Genomic DNA, 22,107 nt, shown 5'->3' on the forward strand with positions numbered 1-22,107 from the left:
CTGGGGCAGACGGAGCCTCCAGCTGCTGCCGGGGCCCTGCCTTGGTTCCACCTCAGTTGCCATCCTGACCTCAACACTGGCCCCTTGCTCCGAGTCCAGGGCTCATTTTGGTTTCTCTGGCTGCCTGGTGAAGATGCTTTTTGGAGGATTTAGAGAGCAGGCTGGGAAGGAAGTACAGCCCATAATCCTAGGAAGGACGGGATCTGATTTAACACCTTCTCAGTGGGGAGCTCAGCTAGAAACATCAGAAAAGTTGCAAAATGTGAAACCTGAACATGGGCTCCCCTCTGCCAGGCTTGAAACTGAGCCAGATCCTCCCTCTGTGTCCTTCTTGTGCTGCTCTTTGCAGCACCAGATTACACTGAGGAACTTGGCTCAGGTGGGAGCGCATGCTTCACATCAATGCAAAATTTGTTTTAAATAAAAATGTTTGCTGGACAGAGCTTGGTTCTGCCACCCTGCTTGAGCTATGCTCTACTGTTGGAATTGGCTGAGAGCTTTGGCCTGTCTGTAGAAGCTGAAGGAAACCATGAATTAATCTGGAACGTGAACATGCAGAAGCAGCAGGACAGGTTATAATTCGTACTGGAATGGCAAAACTTGTCCAAGTTGGTCCAATGCCTCCTTTCTGTTGGAGCCTTCCCTACTTTTAGTGCGTCTTGTGTGGAGAAGGGCAAAGATGCCTTGGAACTGTCGGGGTTTTGATCAGTGGAGAATTAATGGAGGTGAGCCTTCTCTGCTGCTCAAACCATGGTGGTGCCTTCTCCTGGTGGATATTTGGCCACCAATCACCAGCATTTTCGCCTGTGACACTGAGCCCTCCCCAAGCCCAGCCCTGATGCCCTGTTAGGTACCTTTCTGCAGGGCTTGGGGCAGGGATGTGCACAAGCATCTGGTTTTGAGGTTCTGATGCCTTTTCTGTCAGCACAGCTGGGTTAAAGATCTGTGCCAGAAGAGAGAAGGCTTTCCCAGGTTTAGCTCTGCAGTTCTGGTTATTTCATAAATGTGTACAGTTAGGAGTTTGCTGAGGTGAGGTTTTACAGGTGACTTTGAAACCAGCGAGCTGGGATTTCCAGAAGTGGGCACTGGATCCCTGTTCTTCAGAAGTTTCAGGCATCCAAAGTGGAGAATTCTGCTTTGCTCAACACTAACATTTACACAGACATGTTAAAAATCCTTTTCCATGTCCTACTTTAGGCACCACACTCTGGAGAGTTCATCTGCTGCATTTCCCTCTACTCTGCCCCACTTCCTGGCCTGGTCCTGAGCAGAAGTGTTTGCACAGCTGCTCGTGCACAAATAGAGATTTTCCTGCTTTGTGCTGCCACAAGCAAGAAAACTTGTGAAAGATGACAGCAATATTGCTGTTCACTTTCATTTTCCACAGCCAGCCCTAAACTCCTCCAATCCACTTTTGTGCAGTCCAGGAGAGAGAAAAATGCTTTTGTGCAGTGGCCCTGTCTTTGTTGCAGTTTCCCTGGTAGTGCCCATGCCCTTGGCCGCTATGTGAGCTTGGCTCTCCCAGGCCATTCTTCTCCAGCGTGGTGGTGCTGCGGGACAACCAGCTGGGATCCAACCCCTGATCCAGAGGGCTTTCAGCCCTTGGCTCAGCAACCCTAGTAACTGAAGTCAAGGAAGCTCTTTTGTGCCCTGAGGAATGTGGTGGGAAGCTGCTGTGCCCTTCCTAGCACACTCAGGGTTGGCGTGGAGGGAGCGGGGGAGCAAAGCCCGAGTTATTTAACGGATCTCTCCATCTCCTTCCCACAAAGCCAGCGCTGGAGAGCGAGTGCCGTACCTGCTCTGCTGCCTGACAGCTGCAATTTGTATTTCCCTCTGCCCAGGCCAACCCACAGAGCTTACATAAGTGTCTTTTTGTCCCATTCCATGTCAGAGCAATTTTAGATTTAAATCCCAGTGCTGTGGGATATTGCCTAATCTGATTAGAGAGCGTGTACCCAGGATCTTTGCTGCTGCACTGCCACTTCTTCTGGGTTGTTGTGTGCGAGTCAGAAAGCACTGCAGTGTATGGAGAGTGTGCACTGGAGATCAGACTCTACTTCTGTTGTCATTTATTATCATTATTTCCTAGGCTTGGGGGAAAGTTACTTCTCATAGTTTGGAAAAATCCCTACTTTCAAAACTGTGGAACTGAAGTATTTCTTCATTGTCTGATGCTCATTTGCTATAGGACCATAAATGCACAAATGTCCGTGCACGGGTGCCAGTGCCAGTAAAACCTCCAGCATGGTTTCCAGATGGAATAATGACACCAGCAGTGGTGGGTAAGAAGCAAATTGATCAATCCCCACCTCCATCCTCTCAAAAGGAGCCTCTGCTGGGCTTGCCACTGGTGAGGTTTTGGATACTTGTGGTGTATGCAGTGGTTGTGCTGTGTCATAAAATTAAGCACATCCCCACAGGTGATTGTTTGAACCACTGTTTACAATGTCTTTTAATATAAAAAGGCTGCTTGCCAGCCCCACCTCGCCCTCAGCAGAGATGTGCTGGGGTGTCTTGGGAAGTTTCAGCATTACAGAGGTACTGAAACAGGTCTGGGCTTCTTCCTCCAGGAGGTTCCTTGCTTTATTCCTGTGATTTCCTAACTAACCCTCTGGTTTCTCTTTGTCACGGAGTCTTGAATTTCTCTCAGCATTCAGCAGAGGCTTTAATGCCCACCAGGCTCTGCAGGGCCTGGGAGGGCTGGAGCAGCAAGGACAGGCTCCACACCCAGCACTCACCGGCAGAGCCTGTTTGTAGATCTGAGGGGCTGAATCCCTGCTCCTCTCAACCCCTGCTCCTCTCAACCCCTGCTCCTCTCAACCCCTGCTCCTCTCAATCCCCGTTCCTCTCAATCCCTGCTCCTCTCAATCCCTTCTCCTCTCAACCCCTTCTCCTCTCAACCCCGTCTCCTCTCAACCCCTTCTCCTCTCAATCCCTGCTCCTCTCAACCCCTGCTCCTCTCAATCCATGTTCCTCTCAATCCCCGTTCCTCTCAATCCCTGTTCCTCTCAATCCCTTCTCCTCTCAACCCCTGCTCCTCTCAACCCCTGCTCCTCTCAATCCCTTCTCCTCTCAACCCCTTCTCCTCTCAATCCATGTTCCTCTCAATCCCCGTTCCTCTCAATCCCCGCTCCTCTCAATCCCTGCTCCTCTCAATCCATGTTTCTCTCAATCCATGTTCCTCTCAACCCCTGCTCCTCTCAATCCCTGCTCCTCTCAATCCATGTTTCTCTCAATCCATGTTCCTCTCAACCCCTGCTCCTCTCAATCCCTGCTCCTCTCAATCCATGTTTCTCTCAGTCCATGTTCCTCTCAATCCCTGCTCCTCTCAATCCCTTCTCCTCTCAATCCATGTTCCTCCTGGCTTGGTTGCTCCCTTCTGACTCAGCCCAGATCCCTGGTGCCAGCTGGGAGCAGGAATTTCTCCTTCATTATGAACCAAACGAGATGTACATATAGATCTCTCCCTGCACTGTTGGGTTGTTGGAGGGGGATTTTATGGTGGTTTGGGTTTGGTTTTTTTTTCCACTCATCCTGAACACACTCAGCCTCTTCCAATACTTGGAAGCTCTGCTGATGACAAAGCCCAACCCAAACACCAATTGCAACAACAACAACAAATCTAATCTAGTGCAGGACTGTTTGTGAAGTACCAGGACACCCTGATGGGTTTTTTTCCATCCAGGCTGCGCTGGCTGAGAAGAGCCACGTTCAGTTCTGGCTGCTGAGCAGCAGATGGAGCTGGCAAACTGCACATCTGGAGCTGCACCCTGGAGCTAGCTCCAGCCACCCATGGATGGCCCTGCAGCTGGACAGGTCCCAGTTCTGGGGTCCTCCCAGTTCAGCCTCCCAACAGGAGCCCCCTTTTGCCATCACAATTATCCCTGTTTCCTCCTGCATCAGGGAGTGCACTGCCGGGACTGCCTGGAACGCTGAGCACAGCCAGGAAGGGTGGGTTTGGTACAGGAGATTGGACAGGCTTGCGTTGGGATGTGGAAAACTCGGTCCACTGCTTTGTGAAGGGAGGTATTTGCTCACAGAAGGACTTGTGAGGGTGTAGGCAGAGATGGATTTTCCCTCTCTGAGTCCCATCTTGAAGTGGAACGGAGAGGAAGGAAGGTTACAAGCACCATCCTTGTTCTCTCCTCACCCCAACCACACCTACAGCCGATTCTTCTACAGCTTCCAAACAAAAGCTTTCTTTTTAATAGTTGGATGTGGCTTTTTAATAAGCACTATGATCATGCAGTGATCTAAAATGAGAAGTTGAAGAAAAGCACAGCCTTTACACATTTTATGTTTATTTATATTATTATATTCATTATATAATTCAATTGTAATTTTATTTATATTATTTTATATAATTTTCCATTAGAAGTGCATGGCTAATAACCCCAATCCTCTTTTATACAAGTCTGTAAATAGAATTATTGTTGATCTCTGCCTGACCTCGTGCCCGGTGCTACCAGCACAGGGTGCAGCTTCACCCTGGCAAGTGTTTCATGTGTTGGAGCCTCTGGTTTGAGCACTGGTCTGACGTGTGGTAAAAGGAGTTATCAAGGGAAAATAGACAATAAATTGATTGTGGATGGGTCACAGAAGACATGAAAAGCATTATTTCAGTGTGTTTTTTCCAGCTGAAGCAGAGCTGTGGAAGTTTGTGGGAGCCATAAGCACTTCAGGGTTGGCTGAAACACACCAGGTCATTTTTCATAATCCATATTGCTTCCTTGATGATTCTTTCATTTAGATTTTGAAACTGTACATAGTGAGAAAAATGGTCTTTTAAAAAGGCCACGAGTGGTTGGAAACAGGAACTGAGGGGTGATCCTTGCAGGCTGTCATCTTACTGTGCTTATCATTTCAGCTTCGTGAAACATTCGTCTTACATTAACAGCTAATTATAACTGCATGCAAAACTTGACATCATTACCCAGGATTAAGGCCAGTTGCTTGATCTGGTTTATTGTTTAATTCCTTTGGGAGCACTTGAGAGAAAGGTGTTTTAGATAAGAACTTTCTAAATTCACTATTAATCCACTATTAAAGGTGGCAACTGCTATTCCTTGATTTATTTTTTTTAAATTTCTTTCTGTAGTCCTCTGTAGAGATCTGTAGGGACAAAATGTAATCAGTGTGTCTTGGAGATTGTTTTGGTTTATACTGAACATTCCAAATTTAGTATTAATCCACTATTAAAGGTGGCAACTGCTATTCCTTGATTTATTTTTTTAAATTCTTTCTGGAGACTCAGATCTATAGGGAAAAGTATCATAAGTGGGTCTTGGAGATTGTTTTGGTTAATAGAGAACATTTTAAATTCAGTATTAATCCACTATAAAAGGTGGCAACTGCAATTTCTTGGTTGGTTTTTTTAAATTCTTTTTTGTGTAGACTCATAAGAGATCTATAGGGACAAAATATAATAAGTGGGTCTCGGAGATTGTTTTGGATTAATAGTGAACTTTCTAAATTCACTGTGAAGCCACTATTAAAGGTGGCAAGTGCTACTTCTTGATTGGTGTTTATTTCAATTCTTTTTTGTGCGGACTCATAGGAGATCTGTAGGAAAGATGATAATAAGTGAGTCTTGGAGATTGTTTTGGTTAATAGTGAGCGTTCTAAATTCAGTATTAATCCACTATTAAAGGTGGCAACTGCTATTGATTTTTTTTTTTTTTTTTTAATTCTTTCTGTAGACTCATAAGAGGTCTATAGGGAAAATTACATGAAGTGGATCTTGGAGATTGTTTTGGTTAATAGTGAACATTCTAAATTTAGTATTAATCCACTATTAAAAGTGGCAACTGCTATTTCTTGATTTTTTTTTTTAAATCTTTTCTCTGTAGACTCATTAGAGATCTACAGGGGAAAAATATAATCAGCGGATCTTAGAGATTGTTTTGGAGGGACTGTGCTGTTGCAATTATTAAAGGATCAGGGGCATGAATCATTGATAGAATTATGGGATCAATAAAAAAACTGTAGCAATAGGCCTTGTAAGCAAAAGGCCTGTGCGTGAGAAAAACTCTCCATGAGAAAATTCTTGTGTGAAGAAAAAACAGGGCTGGGAACAAAGAGGGAGTTTGAAGATTTGCAGCTGTTCAGATAAGACCCAGAGAAGGGGAGGTAAACTCTGAATTCTTTTAATCATAACATAACTGTAGAAGCTTGCCAATGTAAGTCCAATTAGGTAGAAGTAGAAATTCGCCTTGAAAAGTTTTAAGCCACTTAAGAGTTAACAAGCTGGTTTGCTATATAAGTGCCTCTGGATTGCTAATAAACGGAGTTTTGCTCTTATCAACCACATTGGTTTTGGACTGCAATTTTCTGCCCCCGCCGGAGCCACGGGGCCTTTCCTCTTTTTACAATTCCAACACTGTGCTGATTCTACCCTGCTTCGTGTTGGGTCAAGAACAAATCCCTAGAGCAGAGCCAAGCCCTTCCACGAGGCCTCGGCTCGGTGGGAGTGTCTGAGGTGTCCCCGTGTCTCGCAGGTGGCTCCGGTCCCCGCTGAGGCTCCGTGTCCCGGCTCTCGGGGCTGTCCCTGCCGTCGCCGTCGCTCCCGCGTGGATCGCCACGAGCCGCAAAGCTGCTGTCCACGTGGACTGGTGCTGAAATCTCCCGCCCGGCCGCCGCCAGAGCCTCGCCAGCCAAGCCCAGAGACATGGCCACCAACGGCACCAAAGTGGCGGACGGCCAGATCTCCACCGAGGTCGACGCCTCCATCACCAACGACAAGCCCAAAACCTTGGTAGTAAAAGTGCAGAAGAAGAAGACGGACCTTCCAGACCGAGACACGTGGAAAGGGAAATTTGACTTTCTTATGTCCTGTGTAGGTTATGCCATTGGCTTAGGGAATGTATGGAGATTTCCGTACCTGTGTGGCAAGAACGGTGGAGGTACGTTTGCTGTGTCCTTATGGCTCGGTTGGTGTGTTGAGTCACCAGAAAATGACCAACAAATCAAAACTTGGCTTTAATAGCTTTTTCATACATATAGCTGGTTTTGGTTGGGGGTTTTTTGTTGGTTTTTTGGGGGGTTGGGGTTTTTTTTTTTTAGGGTTTTTTGGTTTTTTTTGGTTTTTTCCTTTTTGTTGGTTGGTTTGGTTTGGTTTGGTTTGGTTTTGGAGGGATTTTGGGGTTTTGTTTTTTGTTTGTTTGCTGTGGTGTTTTTGGTTTCGGGTTTTTTTTCCAATTTTTGGTTTGGTTTTTGGGGGGATTTTGTTGTTGTTGGTTTCGTTTGGTTTTTTTGGTTTCTCAGTTTTTTGGAGGTTTTTTTTTTGTTTTCCACTTTTCCAGGAGGTTCAGAGCCGTTTTGGAGTGGGGAGCTCTGCTTTGAGCTCTGCCCTGAAGTTTATTCTAACTCCTAGCTGGCAGTTGAACTTAAAAGACCATAAAGTATCAGAGCAGAACTAAAGCACCATGCCCTTCATCCAACCCTGCAGATCCCTCTCTTTTGGGCTGAGTTTTGAGAGGATTTCATAGGGTTTGCAACTGACTCTGAGCTCCCCATAAAAGGCTGGCTCCAGCTGGAAAGCAGCCAGGGCTGGTTCAAGCCTTTGTGCTCTCCATGAGAGATGAAGGCAACAAAGCCCACAGGTTTTTGGATCTCAGCTTTTTACTTCAACAGAAAATATTTAAACGATGGGGAGATAAGTTTTTCCTCCTATTTTCACCTCTTGGGCTGCTGGTTCAGAAGTGCTCGTGTGATTTCCACTAATATTTTTTCAAAGTTACATCTGAGAGAAAAAAAATCTGTGGGTTTCTTTTCGTGTGTGACAGGGATGGAAACAGTGGAAGTTCAGCCGTGTTTTTCCCCGCTGTAACAGACTTTTTAAAAACTTCTTTTTAGGTGCATTCCTGATTCCCTATTTTCTAACTTTAATTTTTGCTGGAGTTCCACTGTTCCTTTTGGAGTGTTCCCTTGGTCAGTATACATCTATAGGAGGCCTTGGAGTGTGGAAGCTTGCTCCAATGTTCAAAGGTACAGTATGGATTCAAATTATTCCTCACCTGTTCCCATATTGCAGAAGTTCCACAAAGTGCCGGGGCAAGAATGTTTCTTGATGCCTTTCACTTATATTTAAACCATGATTTTTCTAGGGAAAACACTGATTTTCTGAGGTGTAACCGATGATTTTGAAACATGCTGGGCTATATATTTTATTCTTCATTAAAAATAGCAACATTTAGGCATTAGAATCTCAACAAACTTATTTTTGAACTTCAAAAACTTTTAGGGTTTTTTTTGTAGAAATGTATAAAGACTGTTGAAAATAGCATATCCAGCAGCAGTTGTGTGAGCAGGTATGGAACTGTTCACAGAAATTTGGTGAACTTTGGTAAATTTGTCTGAGCTCAGAGAGGTTGGTATCTCCTGGTTTTTTTTAAAAAAACTGAAACTCAAAAGCCAGACACCTTTGGCAATTTCATGCTGAATTCCTTAAGACAAGCTCACTCCACACTCAGACTTTGAGTTTGAGGTCTGATTGCCAGAACCTCGGGATTTTAATCCCGATTCTGCACAGATCCACAAACCTTTCAAACGATGCTTTTCACCCTTCTAATCCCAAATCCTTTGACACTCCCAAGATCCCGAGCTGAGTTCTGGCCCAGCAGAGCTGCACATGGTGTTACAAATCACCTCACACAGTAGGGCTGGCAATTAGCACAGGGTGAGCTGAAAGTTTGTTGGGATTGAATTTTGCTCTGGGAGATTTAGCATTGGGAAAACCCAGAGAGATTAAATTGTCTCTCACAGAGAAGGGTTTGTGCTCGAGTTGCTGCTGTTGGTAGGGGTTGGTACAACCTTGCTCTGCATTTTGCTGGTTATTGTGAGCACTTCCTCCCGCTCAGGGCTGTGGAACAACTGTCCTGGATAGTTTAGAACACCCCTGGAGTGTCCACGTGGAGCAGAAGATGAGGCATCCTCATCATGCAACCCTGACGTTCCTTTAGTCTGTCATAACAGCCCTGTGCTGAGCACCAGGCACTCTGACCCGTGTCCTAAATGCCTCTGAACGCATTCTCACTGTGTGTGCATCTGCCACGAGGTCCTGTGGGGCTGATGTTGCAGAGAATGAGCTGATTTGGCTCTTTATCCTGCAAGTTAAACATGCCAGGGAACTCTCAGCAGCAGCAGCAGCAGGTGGGACTGCACCACACAGGGAGCTGAACACTGGCAGTGAATTCATGGGTGACTGAGCCATCACCCAAATAATGACCTTTGTGTACTGGCCCTTCTGAAATCCTCACTTCTACAACATTTCCTGAGTGGTGCCTGCCCCATGTGTTGTGTTTGCCCTGAACTGCAGCTGAAAGTTCCCTTGTTTCATTTCTCTTTGTTTTCCTTACAGGTGTGGGACTGGCTGCTGCAGTCCTGTCCTTTTGGCTAAATATTTACTACATTGTGATTATTTCGTGGGCCATATACTACCTGTATAATTCCTTTACCACTGTAAGTGTGTGTCAGGGGATGGGGAATTGTTTGTTGAGTGTATAGCCAAGTAAAATATGGATAAGTCACTAATCTGCCTCAGTGTAGATGTGTGAGGTTAACACAGCATGCACAGTGGGATAAGCCATCCTTACTGAAGAAAAACTATTTCGTAAAAATCCCTTTTAATTTTTCTTTTTCTCCACAAGAGATTTAGAACAGAAAACTGTGAGCCTACAGGCCAGTCACTCCCCCAAGAAAAATTCTAGTGTACGACTAATTATCATTTTTCTTCAATAGCAGCCACACAAACATGAGTTCTTTGGGAAATAGTATCATTTATCAATATGGTTTAATGATGGAGGATTAAAAAAAACCCCATGGAATGGAAGGTCTCTGATTTGATTAGCTCTGAACTTCCATTCATTGTTGTTATTTTTGCTTTGTTTTCTTTCCTGTTTACTTTATTTTTAGCTGCCTTTTTTCCCCCCTCAAGGGTGATTCATCAGCTGAGTAAGTCTCGTCTGATTTGTGGGGCTTGGCCATCTGAAGAAGCATCCTTACATAAGTCTCAATAATTAATGCATCATTGTTCAGTTGTCTCTTCTATACATTTTGTTTATGTTGGCTTGTTCTCGGCTTTAAAGAATTTTCCCTCGACCAAATTTGCATTAATTAGTCTGGGAGTGACTTGACCATTTCTTCTTTGTTATCCTCAGAATTGTCATTGATGTGAAAGGTCAGGCAGAGTCTGGAAGTGTTTTCTGTGGCCCATGTTAAATGAATATTGACTTCTAATTCCCTTGAAGCCTCTTATTCTTGTGTATAAAGCAGGCAGTGCCCTGATACAACAGTTCTGTGAGAGGATTTTCCAACAATTGTCATGGGAAGGATCTCTAAGTTGTATGCAAATGAGGCCCATTCTAATGGGTATCATCAGAAACAGGTTCTGCTCTTCAGAACTTCTGAAAGATGTAGTGGACACATGCAGAACATGCACGTAGCAAACAGAAGTGTTACTTTTTTCTAATTACTTTCCCCTGACCTGAGGGGAAAATGAAAATCTCTAATCAATAACCATCACAACTTTATTATATCGTGTTCAACAAGAGGTACCAGGACCTCCAGGAGGTCCTTTCTGTGTTTCAGTATACTCTCATGGTGAGTGTATTGAATGCAGAGCATTTGGGCTGCTATGTTAAAGAAAAGGAGGAATATTTCCACATCTGCCTCCCACAGCTGATAGGAAGTTAAATAACTTTTACCCCAGGGAGATCAATGTCTGCAGAGCTCCAGGTGCTTTAGTTCTGCACTCAGCTGTCAGTTCTAGCAAAGAGAGCAATACCTGAGGTCAAGATTGCTTAAAAAGTGTTTGACTTCAGATTTTTGGTTCTGTTCCTTCACCAGACCCTCCCGTGGAAACACTGTGAGAACCCCTGGAACACCGACCGCTGCTTCTCCAACTACACCTTAGCAAACACCACCAACATGACAAGTGCCGTGGTGGAATTCTGGGAGTAAGCTCAGCATTTTCCTCTCTCCTTCCCGTGCATGCTCAAGGATCACCTTGTTACCCTTCCTGTTTTATCTCCTGAATGCCAAATGCCCCGTTCTGGCTCGTTGCAGACGCAACATGCACCAAATGACCGACGGCTTGGAAAAGCCGGGGCAAATCCGATGGCCACTGGCAATCACCCTGGCAATTGCCTGGATTCTGGTGTATTTTTGTATCTGGAAGGGGGTAGGCTGGACTGGAAAGGTAAGATTAAAAAGTACTGTAAATCCCTTTCAATTAAAAATGCCCATTTTGCTCAAATATTCTGAAAATTCCTGAGGTAAGAGGCACTGGGGGCAGTTTGGCTGGCACAGTGCTGTGAAGTGTTTTATTTGTATTTCCTCGGATTGGTGCAGCCCCATGCTTTTGAAAGAGCTGGCTCCTCTGTAGCCAGGTCAGACCACAGCCTTAAAGGCTTCACTTACAGGCTTCTTGGCTTGGCCAGGTATAAAATCAGCTAAAAATATTCCTGCTTGTTCCTGGGGTGAATATTTCAGCTGGTTTGGACAGCAATAGGGTGAGGATGAAGTGGTTTGGCTCTAGCAAGAATTGTGCATTTATTGCACAGCTCTTGCTGGGCTTGGATGCATAAGGAAGTGTTGGGAAGAGCTGCTCCCTCCTCCCCTCACGCTGAGTGGGAAACATTTGTGGTTCTCCCAGAGGATTTCATGCCGTGCTTCCTGGGATCTGGCTGGTTGTGAGTGCAAATTAGGATTTCCTACTCGTTTAAAGGAAATTATTGAGAGACCTTTCTGAATGAAAGGGCAGCAACACTTGGCATTGGCTCGTGCCTTTCCCTCTTGGAAGAAATCCTAGGGAAATGAAAAGCCACAGCAACGGGGCTTGGTGTCAGCTGAAGGGTTGGGTTAGAAGACCTCAGGTCTGGTGCCGGGGGCTGGGATTTCTTCACACTGAAGGAATGGATTGTTAGCTTTTGACAAGAGGTTGTAGCTATGACCCACTTCAAACTGTGTGTTGAACAGGGCTTAGCTGAGCTCAGAGCAAACCATTTTATTTCTCCTGCCTCCAAAGTACGTGGCAAGAAGAGGGCTGAGTCTGACTTCAGAATGGGTTTTTTATGGGACTTTTGGAAAGGCAAGAAATAGGAGCCTGTAATACAGAGGAGGAGAGAGTGGGAAAAATAAACTGCCAGATGTTTTATGAGCAGGATCCTGGTGCCATGATCCTTGTGCTTTTGGGACTTCCCTGTGTTAAATACAAAAAAAAAATGTGTGAAAATATCCTAGTCCACTCTATTCCCTTTGCAGAAAAATAGGCAACAGCCACCTGCCTTCAGACCTGGAGTTTAGGGAATTCTGCTGTAGAATTCCCCAAGCTTTGCCATTGATAAATGCCTCAATTTTAAGAGCCATCCTCAGTTGCTGCTAGAGTATTTTCAGGGAGCAAATATTTTTGATCATTCTTCCTTTCCCACTTACACTGTCTTGTTTCTTCACATCAGGTGGTATATTTCTCTGCTACTTATCCCTATGTTATGCTGCTTATCTTGTTCTTCCGTGGTGTAACACTGCCTGGAGCAAAGGAAGGCATTTTATTCTATATAACTCCCAACTTCAGTAAGCTTTCAGACTCTGAGGTAAATATTCCATCCTGGTAAACAAAAGTTTCACTCCTAACTGTTCCCCTTTCAGACATATCACCTGCTCCTCAAGTGCAGAAACAGATTTTTAAAAAAATTGTTTCCTGCAATCAGGTTTGGCTGGATGCTGCCACACAGATTTTCTTCTCCTACGGTTTGGGTCTTGGTTCACTGATTGCCCTTGGAAGTTACAACCCTTTCCACAATAATGTTTACAGGTAAGCAGATGACTGCACATATTGCAGTGGCACTTGCCTGTCTCAGCTGGAGCTGAGCTCTGTCTCTGTGTACAGATAATTGAAATAAAGTTTAGTGTTGAATATTAACTGTTCTATCTGGCTGGGGGTGAGATGTGTAACTGCATTTACACCAGTGGGACAAAGGATGAACGTTTGTTTTCCCTGCTGCTTAAAGCCCCTTCCCTTTGTTTCAGGGACTCCATCATAGTGTGCTGCATAAACTCATGCACGAGCATGTTTGCTGGCTTTGTCATCTTCTCCATTGTGGGATTCATGGCTAATGTCACAAAGAGGCCTATTGCAGATGTTGCAGCATCAGGTATCCGATATCTTTTCCTCTAAGCTGTGCATCAGTTATTTTTTGCTTGTAGGTTGTTCCTGCAGCTGCTCAAAACCCCTCCTCAGAGCTCCTCAGCTCCCTGTCCCTTCAGCCTCCGAAAGGGAGAGCGTTGTCCCAAGCCTCTCCAGGCAGAGCAGGAGGAACGCTGGTCACTATAGATCATTATGGGGTGTTTTTTAGTTAATATTTCCCAATTCAGTTGGGTTTTTAATTCCTTCTCCCATTCCTTGAGGTTAAGCCCCTCGAGGCAGAACCATTTCTCACCTGTTCAGACCTACACCTATTTCAGGTGACCCTCTATCATGAAAGTCATTTTATTTAGGGCAGGGAGACGTCCATGGGAGGATTCTGTTATTCCTTGCAGTTTCTTGTCTGCCTTCCAGATGAAAAAGCTCAAAGCAGCAGAGCAGATGGTTGCCCTAACCCAGCTGGTGCACCAGATACTCACTTAGCAGTTCTGGCCACAGGGAGGGATCTCATAACTCAAAGCTTGGTTGGAACTCACTGGTGGACAAAATCTGGATAACTGTATTAGCAAACACAACCCACTGAGGTATTTCCTTAGTTAGAAAAGTGGGGAATTTAAGCCCTAAAGTTAATCTCCAATAAATTGCGCATACAAAGAGATTGGGTGCAAAAGGATGACGGCAGGCACTGCTGTTAAAAGCTGCTCTGGAAAGGCAGTGGGGTGTGAAATAAGCTTTTAGGATTTATGTGTTTGATATGGATAGAGTTATGTAAAGGCTACACCTGCAAACAGGACAATATTTTTACATCATAATAAGTACATTTGATAAGAGACCTCTGAAAGATGCCCATGGCCGCTAATTGCAAAGGAAATTTGAAAATTTGACCTTTTAATTAAGGCTTTTATTTCTCCTAGCAAGCTTGGAGGCTGGTGCTAGATTTTACCACCATGAGAGTTTTTTTTGCCATCTTTTATACAGCTTTATAAAACAAATGGAATTATTAAAAAGTGTAGCTGCATTCCTGTGGAATGTGTAACAGGGTAAAATTAACATATTTATCTGAGGTTTATTTTGCTTTTAGCACTGCTATTTGGAATGCTTTCTGAACTGCTTTCCAATCATAGCTGCTCTTGCTAGCAATTAATCGCTTCAAAATCCTCATTAGGCTTTGACAACCCAGGTGTTGATGCCAGCCCTTGCTCCACTGGTTTGAGAGCTGTGACCAAGCACTTGTCACTGACAGAATGTTAATGAAAACTGAAAAGTCAGGGCCACTCCTTAGGTGAAGCACATGAGCTTTATTTCTGTGTTTATTAAAGTTCCTGCAGTTTTCCCTCTGACCCTGACATCCAGCTATGCCATGAGAACAAAAAAACCTCCTTTTAAATAAGAATTAATATCCTCCTTCCAACACCATGCCCCCCCATCAGCAGTTAGCAAGAAGAAAAAAGAGTTTGGCTGTCCACAACTTCAGAGTTTATTAAAAGGTGTTATTTTGAGAGAATGAATGGAAGGGACCAGCAAATGTGAATGCTGGAAATGCTGGGAAGTGTCTTCTCCTTTCTGAGCTGTCTCTGTTTCTCCTCTGAGCGGCACCAAGCAGAGGATGGCAGCTGTCAATAACTGCTTGAGGGGAGAGAGAGCTGAGCAGCGCCTGCAGACGTAACCCTAGCCAAGGATAAAATTCCTGCCTTGGCTATGCCAAGGGGTCTCTCAGGAGCAGCTTCTCAGCTGCAGACAGAATTCTGGTTGGTTGGGTTTGGGCGCTTTTGGGGTGGTTTTTTTCCTTTTGGCTGGTTCATTTTAAAAACCAGGTCCTTGCAGTGCCCTCGTGGTCAGCAAGCGCTGAACAGCTGAAATCCCTGCTTGGGTGCTGCATCCAGAGCTGTCCAAACCAACCTCAAACCGCAGCAGCAGCAGCAGAGAATCCCAGCCCTGACCCACCCCACTGATGTTTTGTCTCCTGTTTGCCCTCCCAGGCCCTGGACTGGCATTTCTGGCGTACCCAGAAGCGGTGACACAGTTGCCCATCTCCCCTTTGTGGGCAATACTCTTCTTCTCCATGCTGCTCATGCTGGGCATTGACAGTCAGGTAAAACTGTGCTGAAAACAAAGGAAAATACAGATTTTCTGCCATGGTGTGGAACGAGGTTGGGCTCTCCCTGTGCTCTCCACTGCCAGCTGGAAGTGGTGCAGGATGGTGCCTGGAATAATCAGATAAAGAATAAGAGGCACTGAGGAAAGACTGAGTTAAAAACTGATGCTAAGACACTTTTGCTCTTTCATGAACTGTTGGAAGTGCATGAAAAATGGGCAGAAAATTTATTTTGCAGGCAAAAAGGAGCTCACCTTCGAAATATTCCCTGTTAAATCACAATATTTAAAATATCTGTGCAACGCTCAGCTGTGTAGAAGACACTGGGATAAGTTTTGCAAGGTTTAGATGCCACAGGTATTTCTGAAAGGTGATTTCAGGACTCACCACTGGAGTGAAAAGATGCACCACACATTTCATTTTAGCATCTGGAGTAAATTCAGGGGGCAGTGGGATCATTACTGAGGACATTCTGTGTCTTGGTGTGTTCTGAAATCACTTCCCAAGGGAAAGGATCACAGCTTTATTGGATCAGGCCTTACCTAAGCTCTGGGTGGTGTCTGACAACTGGAAATGATTGAGGAGGCTCCACCCTGGGGTTTTGCAAATCCCAGTAAGATATTCTCTGTCTAGGTAAAACAATTAAATAATTAAGACACGGAATAATTAGAAATGGTTATTGTGACACAAATAAAAAAGCACACGGCACAGGATAAAACCCTTCAGTAATAACTATGTCCAACAAAAGCTTTTGCTAATCAGCACTGATTTTAATACAGAGAACAACCACACTGCCAGCGCTGAGGAGAGCACCCTGCCTGATTTTGCAAGGAATACTCGGAGGGCTTGGTCAGGGAAGTCCCTCCTGCCTGCTGAAATGTGGGATCATTTTTGTGGGACCTGTCCTAGGCAGATGTGTTAATTCACTTGCAATCAGCTGCAGCTGGCAAACCAGCAGCTCCCAGTTCCTAGCACAGCCTTCCCAGCACGTAAAGGAATGTGGGATGTACTGGCTTAGCACTGTACCAGTCTTGCAGGAGAGAAAATCCATCATTTTCTATAAATCCAAGCTGACTTCAGCCTGTGAACACAAAAACTCCAAGAGGGCGTTTTATCCCGGGAGATGAAAGAAAGTTGAAAATTTATACTTTCTATTTCTTTGTTTTTCAGTGAGCTTCAGGCTTGACACTAAAACCTATTGCTCAACCTGGGGGCAAACTGCTGTGAAATTAATTGGGTCAAAAATATTCTTGAAAGCACTTGTCTCTAGGCAACTAACAGCTGAGGAAGGTGGTCTAATATTATTAAAAAGAATATATATCTACAGGCTGTCATGCTTTCTGCATTTTCTGTCTGTCACGGGAACATTTCATACACTGTAATTTACGGGAGCTGTAACCATTGGCTGAATTCTGATTGCACTGCTGAAAATTAATAAAACTTTACCCACCTTCTGGTTTTCACTATTGCAGCCACCATAATGACAGCATTAATCTGAATACACGCTCGCAGAAGGATTCTGGAGTGTGGCTGTGATTTCCATTTGGAGGACACGGCCTCAGCTAGAATGTTTTCTGGGGATACAAAAGAGATTTGATTTATTCCATATGAGAATCATATGAGAATCTTTAACCTTCTCCACAAAGCACTAATCTGGTTAGACTTTCTCTGTGTGTTGGCTTTCATGTATGTGAGTAAATCACATAAAAAAGAAGCATATTTTGTAGGATTGAGGGATCAAAGCCCTCAACTGTAGGTTTATCATCTTTATTACAAAAAAAGAGCAATTTCTGCTCACAGAGTGAAAGCTACAGTTCATAGCTTAGAATTTTGAGTGTTCCTCGAGCTGGAAATCTTTTTGCGCAGATCTCTTTAGACAGAAACAAGGATATTCAGGAGCAGAGCTTCCACTGCAGTCAAGTGAATTTTCATTTCTCGTCGAACGGCTGCAGCCTTAGGCCAGCGAAGGGTCCAGCAGCAAACTGCTCCCCAAAACTCCACCCTGCCATGGCAGGGCTCTGCATTGTGCTGTTGTGGTTTATGTTTCCCTTCCCTTGCAGTTCTGCACCGTGGAAGGCTTCATCACAGCCCTGGTGGACGAGTTCCCCAAGCTGCTGCGCAACCGCCGGGAGATCTTCATCGCGCTCGTGTGCATCGTGTCCTACGTGATAGGGCTGTCCAACATCACTCAGGTACTGCTGGCAGGGGGGATCTGTGCCTGGCACCTGCATCTTCCCTGCCTCTCCCTTCCCCAACCCAGCCAGGAATCACTGAAGTGTCAGGGATCAACGCTGTCCAAGATTTTGGCAGCTCAAGTGTAGAACCCCTGTGGTCCCTGGGTGCAAAAATGCACAGCTCCACACCCTTACAGTCCAAAGAGTGGCAGCTGGGGATGGATGTTGGCATTGCAAACTCTTTGAGGGAGATGATTAATGATTAAATTATGATTAAATTGTTAAACAAAGAGCAAAAAGTGAAATTAAACTTTTAGGTTTGAGCAGCAGCAATCTTGATTTTGTCAGCAATGACCTCAAGCCTTAAAAGACTTTAACCACTTTAATTAATTTGCACTAATAGGCCCCTAGCCTATCCACCACCGCTAGTTTGTGTCTTACATTCTGAAGCTGGAGGCCTGGCACTATTTTCAATGCTTCCTTCCTCTCTGTTTTAGGGTGGAATCTATGTATTTAAGCTTTTTGACTACTACTCTGCCAGCGGAATGAGTCTCTTGTTCCTCGTATTCTTTGAGTGCATCTCGATATCCTGGTGCTATGGTAAACAGCATGTTTGGCTTTTTCCCTAAGTTTTACCCAACCTGAGGATAATTCCTCCTCTGATCTCCAGTTGAATATGCACGTGCTGGGGGTGGAACTGGAAGTGGCCTTGGTTTCTATGGATATAATTCCAAGCTGGTTTGTGGAAGGTGCTGCTGCCTTTTGAACACCCTACCCCAAGGCCTGGGAGTCTTGAGGTGTTTCAGGAATACTAAAAATGTGAAATTTCATCTCTTTTCCTGTCCCTCTTCCCTGGAAAGCTTGGATCTTCAGAGGTGTTGGGTACATAATGCTTTATGGTTTTGGGGCTTTGTAATATTTTGTTTTTCCAGAAATTCCCTCACTCCAGGATCCTGCAGTGAGCCAGGCTCCTCGGTCAGTTAGGGAATAATTCCCCTAAAATATCCAGAAGCCTGGACTAGCAGTCTGTGGCTCTAAGGATTAATGGATCAGTGGGATATTCACAGAGCTGTGTCAGCTCCTCTGAGGAGCTGCTCCCACCATCACCAAGGCACTCCAGCTGCTCCAGAGCTGGAGAACTGGGGCCTTCCTGCTGGTTTTAGTGGGGCTGAGCGGATGGAGCAGCCTTTGACAGGGGAGAGGCACTGCTGGTGAATCCAGCAAATGGAAAAATACACCAAAACTACCACAGAAATCACAGACTAGTCTGAGCTGGAAAGGATCCACAGGATCTGAAATGAATGGTCCATACAGGGCTTGAGCCACACCTTGGAATTATCAGCTCCAGGCTGTGACCAGGAGGAAATCAGAGCTATAAATGCGTGACAGACACAGCTTTGGGAAGCTGATGGAGAGCAGCAGCAGCACGAGGGCCTCTCTGATGTCAGATCCACTTCTGCATGGTGTGCACTGCAATGAAGCTGGTTAATGCTGGGCTGGGTTGGGGTTTTTATAACTGTGAAATACACCCTAAATTTCTCATTCTAATTCGACTTGGAGTTGAAATCGATCAAGGGTCTTTCTTGCATCTGACCTTCACATCTGCAAGTTCCTCATCTTGCATGGGAATAAGTTTGCTGGTCTCTAATTAATTAATTATGATGTGGAAGAGTGAGAACAGGAGATTTTTGGTGCTTCTGACCTTGCACATTTTATCCCATGCAGACAGGTGAAAAGTTATCTTGGGATCTTCGTGGAGATTCCAAATACATTGATAATTTATGACAATATCTCTCAGAACCACTGAGCTTCCAGCTGATTCCATTTCTCTGCTGTTTCTTATTTCTCTGTCCAGGTGTTAATAGATTTTATGACAACATCCAAGAGATGGTGGGATACAGACCCTGCATCTGGTGGAAACTCTGCTGGTCCTTTTTCACTCCTATCATTGTGGCAGTAAGGAGCAAACTTTTATTCTCTGGTTGAAGGGATGTAAATGAGGTGGCCTGGGTGCTGCAGCCCTGGCATTTCCACCCTCACAGGTTCATAGTAGCTCTGACCTCACTCCCTTTTTAAGGATTTGAGCAATCCCATTGAAGGCAATAAACAAAAAGCAGTGTCATTAGAGGAAGTTTGTGCCCCAAAAAGAGGAGCCAGGATTTTTATTAGACCTCTGGAAATGCTCAAGAGTTTGGTTGGCAAAGTTAGAAAACTGCAAGGAACAAATTTTGACTATCTTTTTCTATTCTTAAATAGAATGTAGTGATCTAAAATCTAAATTTTCCACATACACAAAAATGCCAACATTCTGTGAACTGAATTCCTTCTGGTAACACAGCATGGTTCTAAACCCATGTTCTCTCCTGGGATTCTGTGGCATGTCTTAATCATTTTATACTGCATTGCTGTGGGTTTTCTGGCAAACTCTGCAAGGAATTTGTACTGGAAACCACAGGACAGCCTTTTCCTGATCCTAAACTTTATCCAGTTAATCCCATTCAGTACCTTGTGAAGGAATAAGCAAAGAAATGTAAATTTACTGCACATACACCGAACCCAGATGCAATAGAACAAACTAATCAAGCAGTACATGACCCAGTATTTAACCAGAGAAAAGCAAATGAGGAGCACTAAAGAGACACAGAAGTGTCTTCAAGTTGAGGGTTCCTTGAGTCATCCCTTCCCAGATCAAGGCAGCTTTCATTTTTCTGAAAACAAGTGTTCAGGAAGGCATGGGAAATTCATTTTATTTTAGTGGCACAGGAGGAAGAAGCCCAACATTGTAAAACTGGTCGGATTTGTCAGGTCCTCAGCAGAATGTGCTGGCCAGCCTGGATTAGTGTAAAATCTGCCTCTGCATCCTCCTCTGGGAATCTGTCTTTAGCCTGGCACCAGAATGAGCCTTCCTCTCTCCTGGTTCACTGTAGCAAGTTTTCCTGGCTGGTTTAGACATTAGAGATAGGCCAGGACAGGAGTTTTCCCTGGGAATGCTGTATGGAACACCACGTCTGCAGGTCACCATTGGAGAACATCCCAAAAACAATGTGTGGGTGCTGCTGCTCAGTGGCACCGTGTACATGTCCACAGCTATTCCCAGGATCCCCATTTTCCCCAGCAGCCCCCTTCCCTCTGGCTCTGTGCAGGTTATCCAAGGAATTTACTGCTACCAGTAGCACACTTGGATGATCTGAGGTGTAGGTTTATATGCGAAAATACAGAGTTAAAAACATTCATTTCAGTAAGAAGCATCTTTGGAAGCTCCAGAAAAACTCTTGAAGCCAGAACACTCTGGGAATCTCATCCAAAACCTTCCCTTCTGCTTTTGCAGGGAGTGTTCATCTTCAGTGCTGTGCAGATGACCCCGCTGACGATGGGGAGTTACGTGTTCCCAAAATGGGGCCAGGGGGTTGGCTGGTTCATGGCCCTGTCCTCTATGGTGCTGATACCAGGCTACATGGCATACATGTTCCTAACCCTGAAAGGCTCCCTAAAGCAGGTAAGTCTGGCTGTCCCCACCACCTTGAGGCCCGTGCAACCAAAGATTGCTGGGCACTTCTGTTCCATCATCTGTTTCCCCCTCAGTCATTTTGCTTTGAGCAAAAAGAACCCTAAAAGCACCAGCCCAAAGACACGAGAGTGTCAGAGCCATCTGTTGCTGAACAGATTCCCCACCTTCCATGGGGTCCTCATCTCTGCTCTGGCAGCTCTTGGCATTCCAGCTCCTCACACCTAGAAAACAGAGGAGCAGTTCACAAAATATGGAAATCTGTCCTGGTTCATGCCAGACACGCGGCCGTGGATGGAGGCAGGGGATGCTCTGGGGGAGCTGGAACCAAACTCAGGGAATAATCCACCCAGCTCTGGGTTTGCAGGAGTCTGCTCAGTGGCCCTGTCCTGCATCTCCCTCATGGCATCCAAGGCTTGAGCTCCTGCATGTCACCTGCTCAGAGTCAGCCCTGTCCTGCTCTGCTGCAGCTGGGAGGAAGGACATGAAAAATCTTGGGGGGCCTTCCCTTTAGCCTTTATTTAAGGGATTTCTGTGAGCAGTCACTTCATGAAGAACATTAGGGGCTTTTTTCTCATGGCTCTCAGCCTCTCCCTGATTCCTCATCCCATTTTTAAAAAGGAGGTGACAATTCTCATGGAAAAGATTCAGTTTTTATTTCAGTCAGGTTTTATTTCAGTCAGGTTTTATTTCAGTCAGTTCTGAGGGCCTCAGTGATGTGCTGCTAAAGGAGTGGGAAATACTGGCCAGGTTATTGTCCCACACACTGTTCAGGAACCACCTGCAATCACCACACCTCTTTTTAAGTCTGGGTGGTTCCTCAGTTTTCCCTCCCCAGCTCCCCCTGTACATCACAGCCAGTTCTCCAGCCCAAGTACTGAAACACTCTGTGATTGTGGGAACCAAAGACTGTCAAAAAGAATTTGTTGGAACTTCTGGAATATTCTGAAATCAGCTGACAGAGCCATCTTTGCGAAGGGCTGGATGATCTTAAGCAGAATTGACGAGTGATGCCTCATGAAATGCTCAGATCTTGATCCAAATATTTGTCTTCAGCAAATTTTGAAAGACTCAGTGAGGCTTCAAAGAAGTCTGCAAAAAATTTCTGTGTTTTGGCCTTTTTTTTTGTTTCCCCCTGCCTGTTCTGAGCTCCAACACTTTGAATAGATTTCCCCTGGTCTTATGAAAACTT

At 45.0% G+C, this 22,107-nt stretch overlaps 1 protein-coding gene across 1 annotated transcript in view; it reads left to right on the forward strand.

Annotated features, from left to right (window-relative positions):
• Positions 1-22,107, forward strand: part of SLC6A1 (solute carrier family 6 member 1) — a 45,561-nt gene that overhangs the window by 20,416 nt on the left and 3,038 nt on the right. Inside the window, exons 2-14 of the mRNA XM_032120653.1 lie at positions 6,498-6,902; positions 7,855-7,986; positions 9,359-9,459; positions 10,846-10,955; positions 11,065-11,197; positions 12,456-12,590; positions 12,708-12,811; positions 13,027-13,151; positions 15,121-15,233; positions 17,297-17,428; positions 17,908-18,010; positions 19,266-19,366; positions 20,739-20,906. Coding sequence (XP_031976544.1) covers positions 6,668-6,902; positions 7,855-7,986; positions 9,359-9,459; positions 10,846-10,955; positions 11,065-11,197; positions 12,456-12,590; positions 12,708-12,811; positions 13,027-13,151; positions 15,121-15,233; positions 17,297-17,428; positions 17,908-18,010; positions 19,266-19,366; positions 20,739-20,906 — 1,692 coding nt within the window. The 5' untranslated portion in view covers positions 6,498-6,667. The remainder of the gene's footprint in view (positions 1-6,497; positions 6,903-7,854; positions 7,987-9,358; positions 9,460-10,845; positions 10,956-11,064; positions 11,198-12,455; positions 12,591-12,707; positions 12,812-13,026; positions 13,152-15,120; positions 15,234-17,296; positions 17,429-17,907; positions 18,011-19,265; positions 19,367-20,738; positions 20,907-22,107) is intronic.

The sequence above is a fragment of the Corvus moneduloides genome, chromosome 11, assembly GCF_009650955.1.
Source record: "Corvus moneduloides isolate bCorMon1 chromosome 11, bCorMon1.pri, whole genome shotgun sequence".
Classification (NCBI taxonomy): domain Eukaryota; kingdom Metazoa; phylum Chordata; class Aves; order Passeriformes; family Corvidae; genus Corvus; species Corvus moneduloides.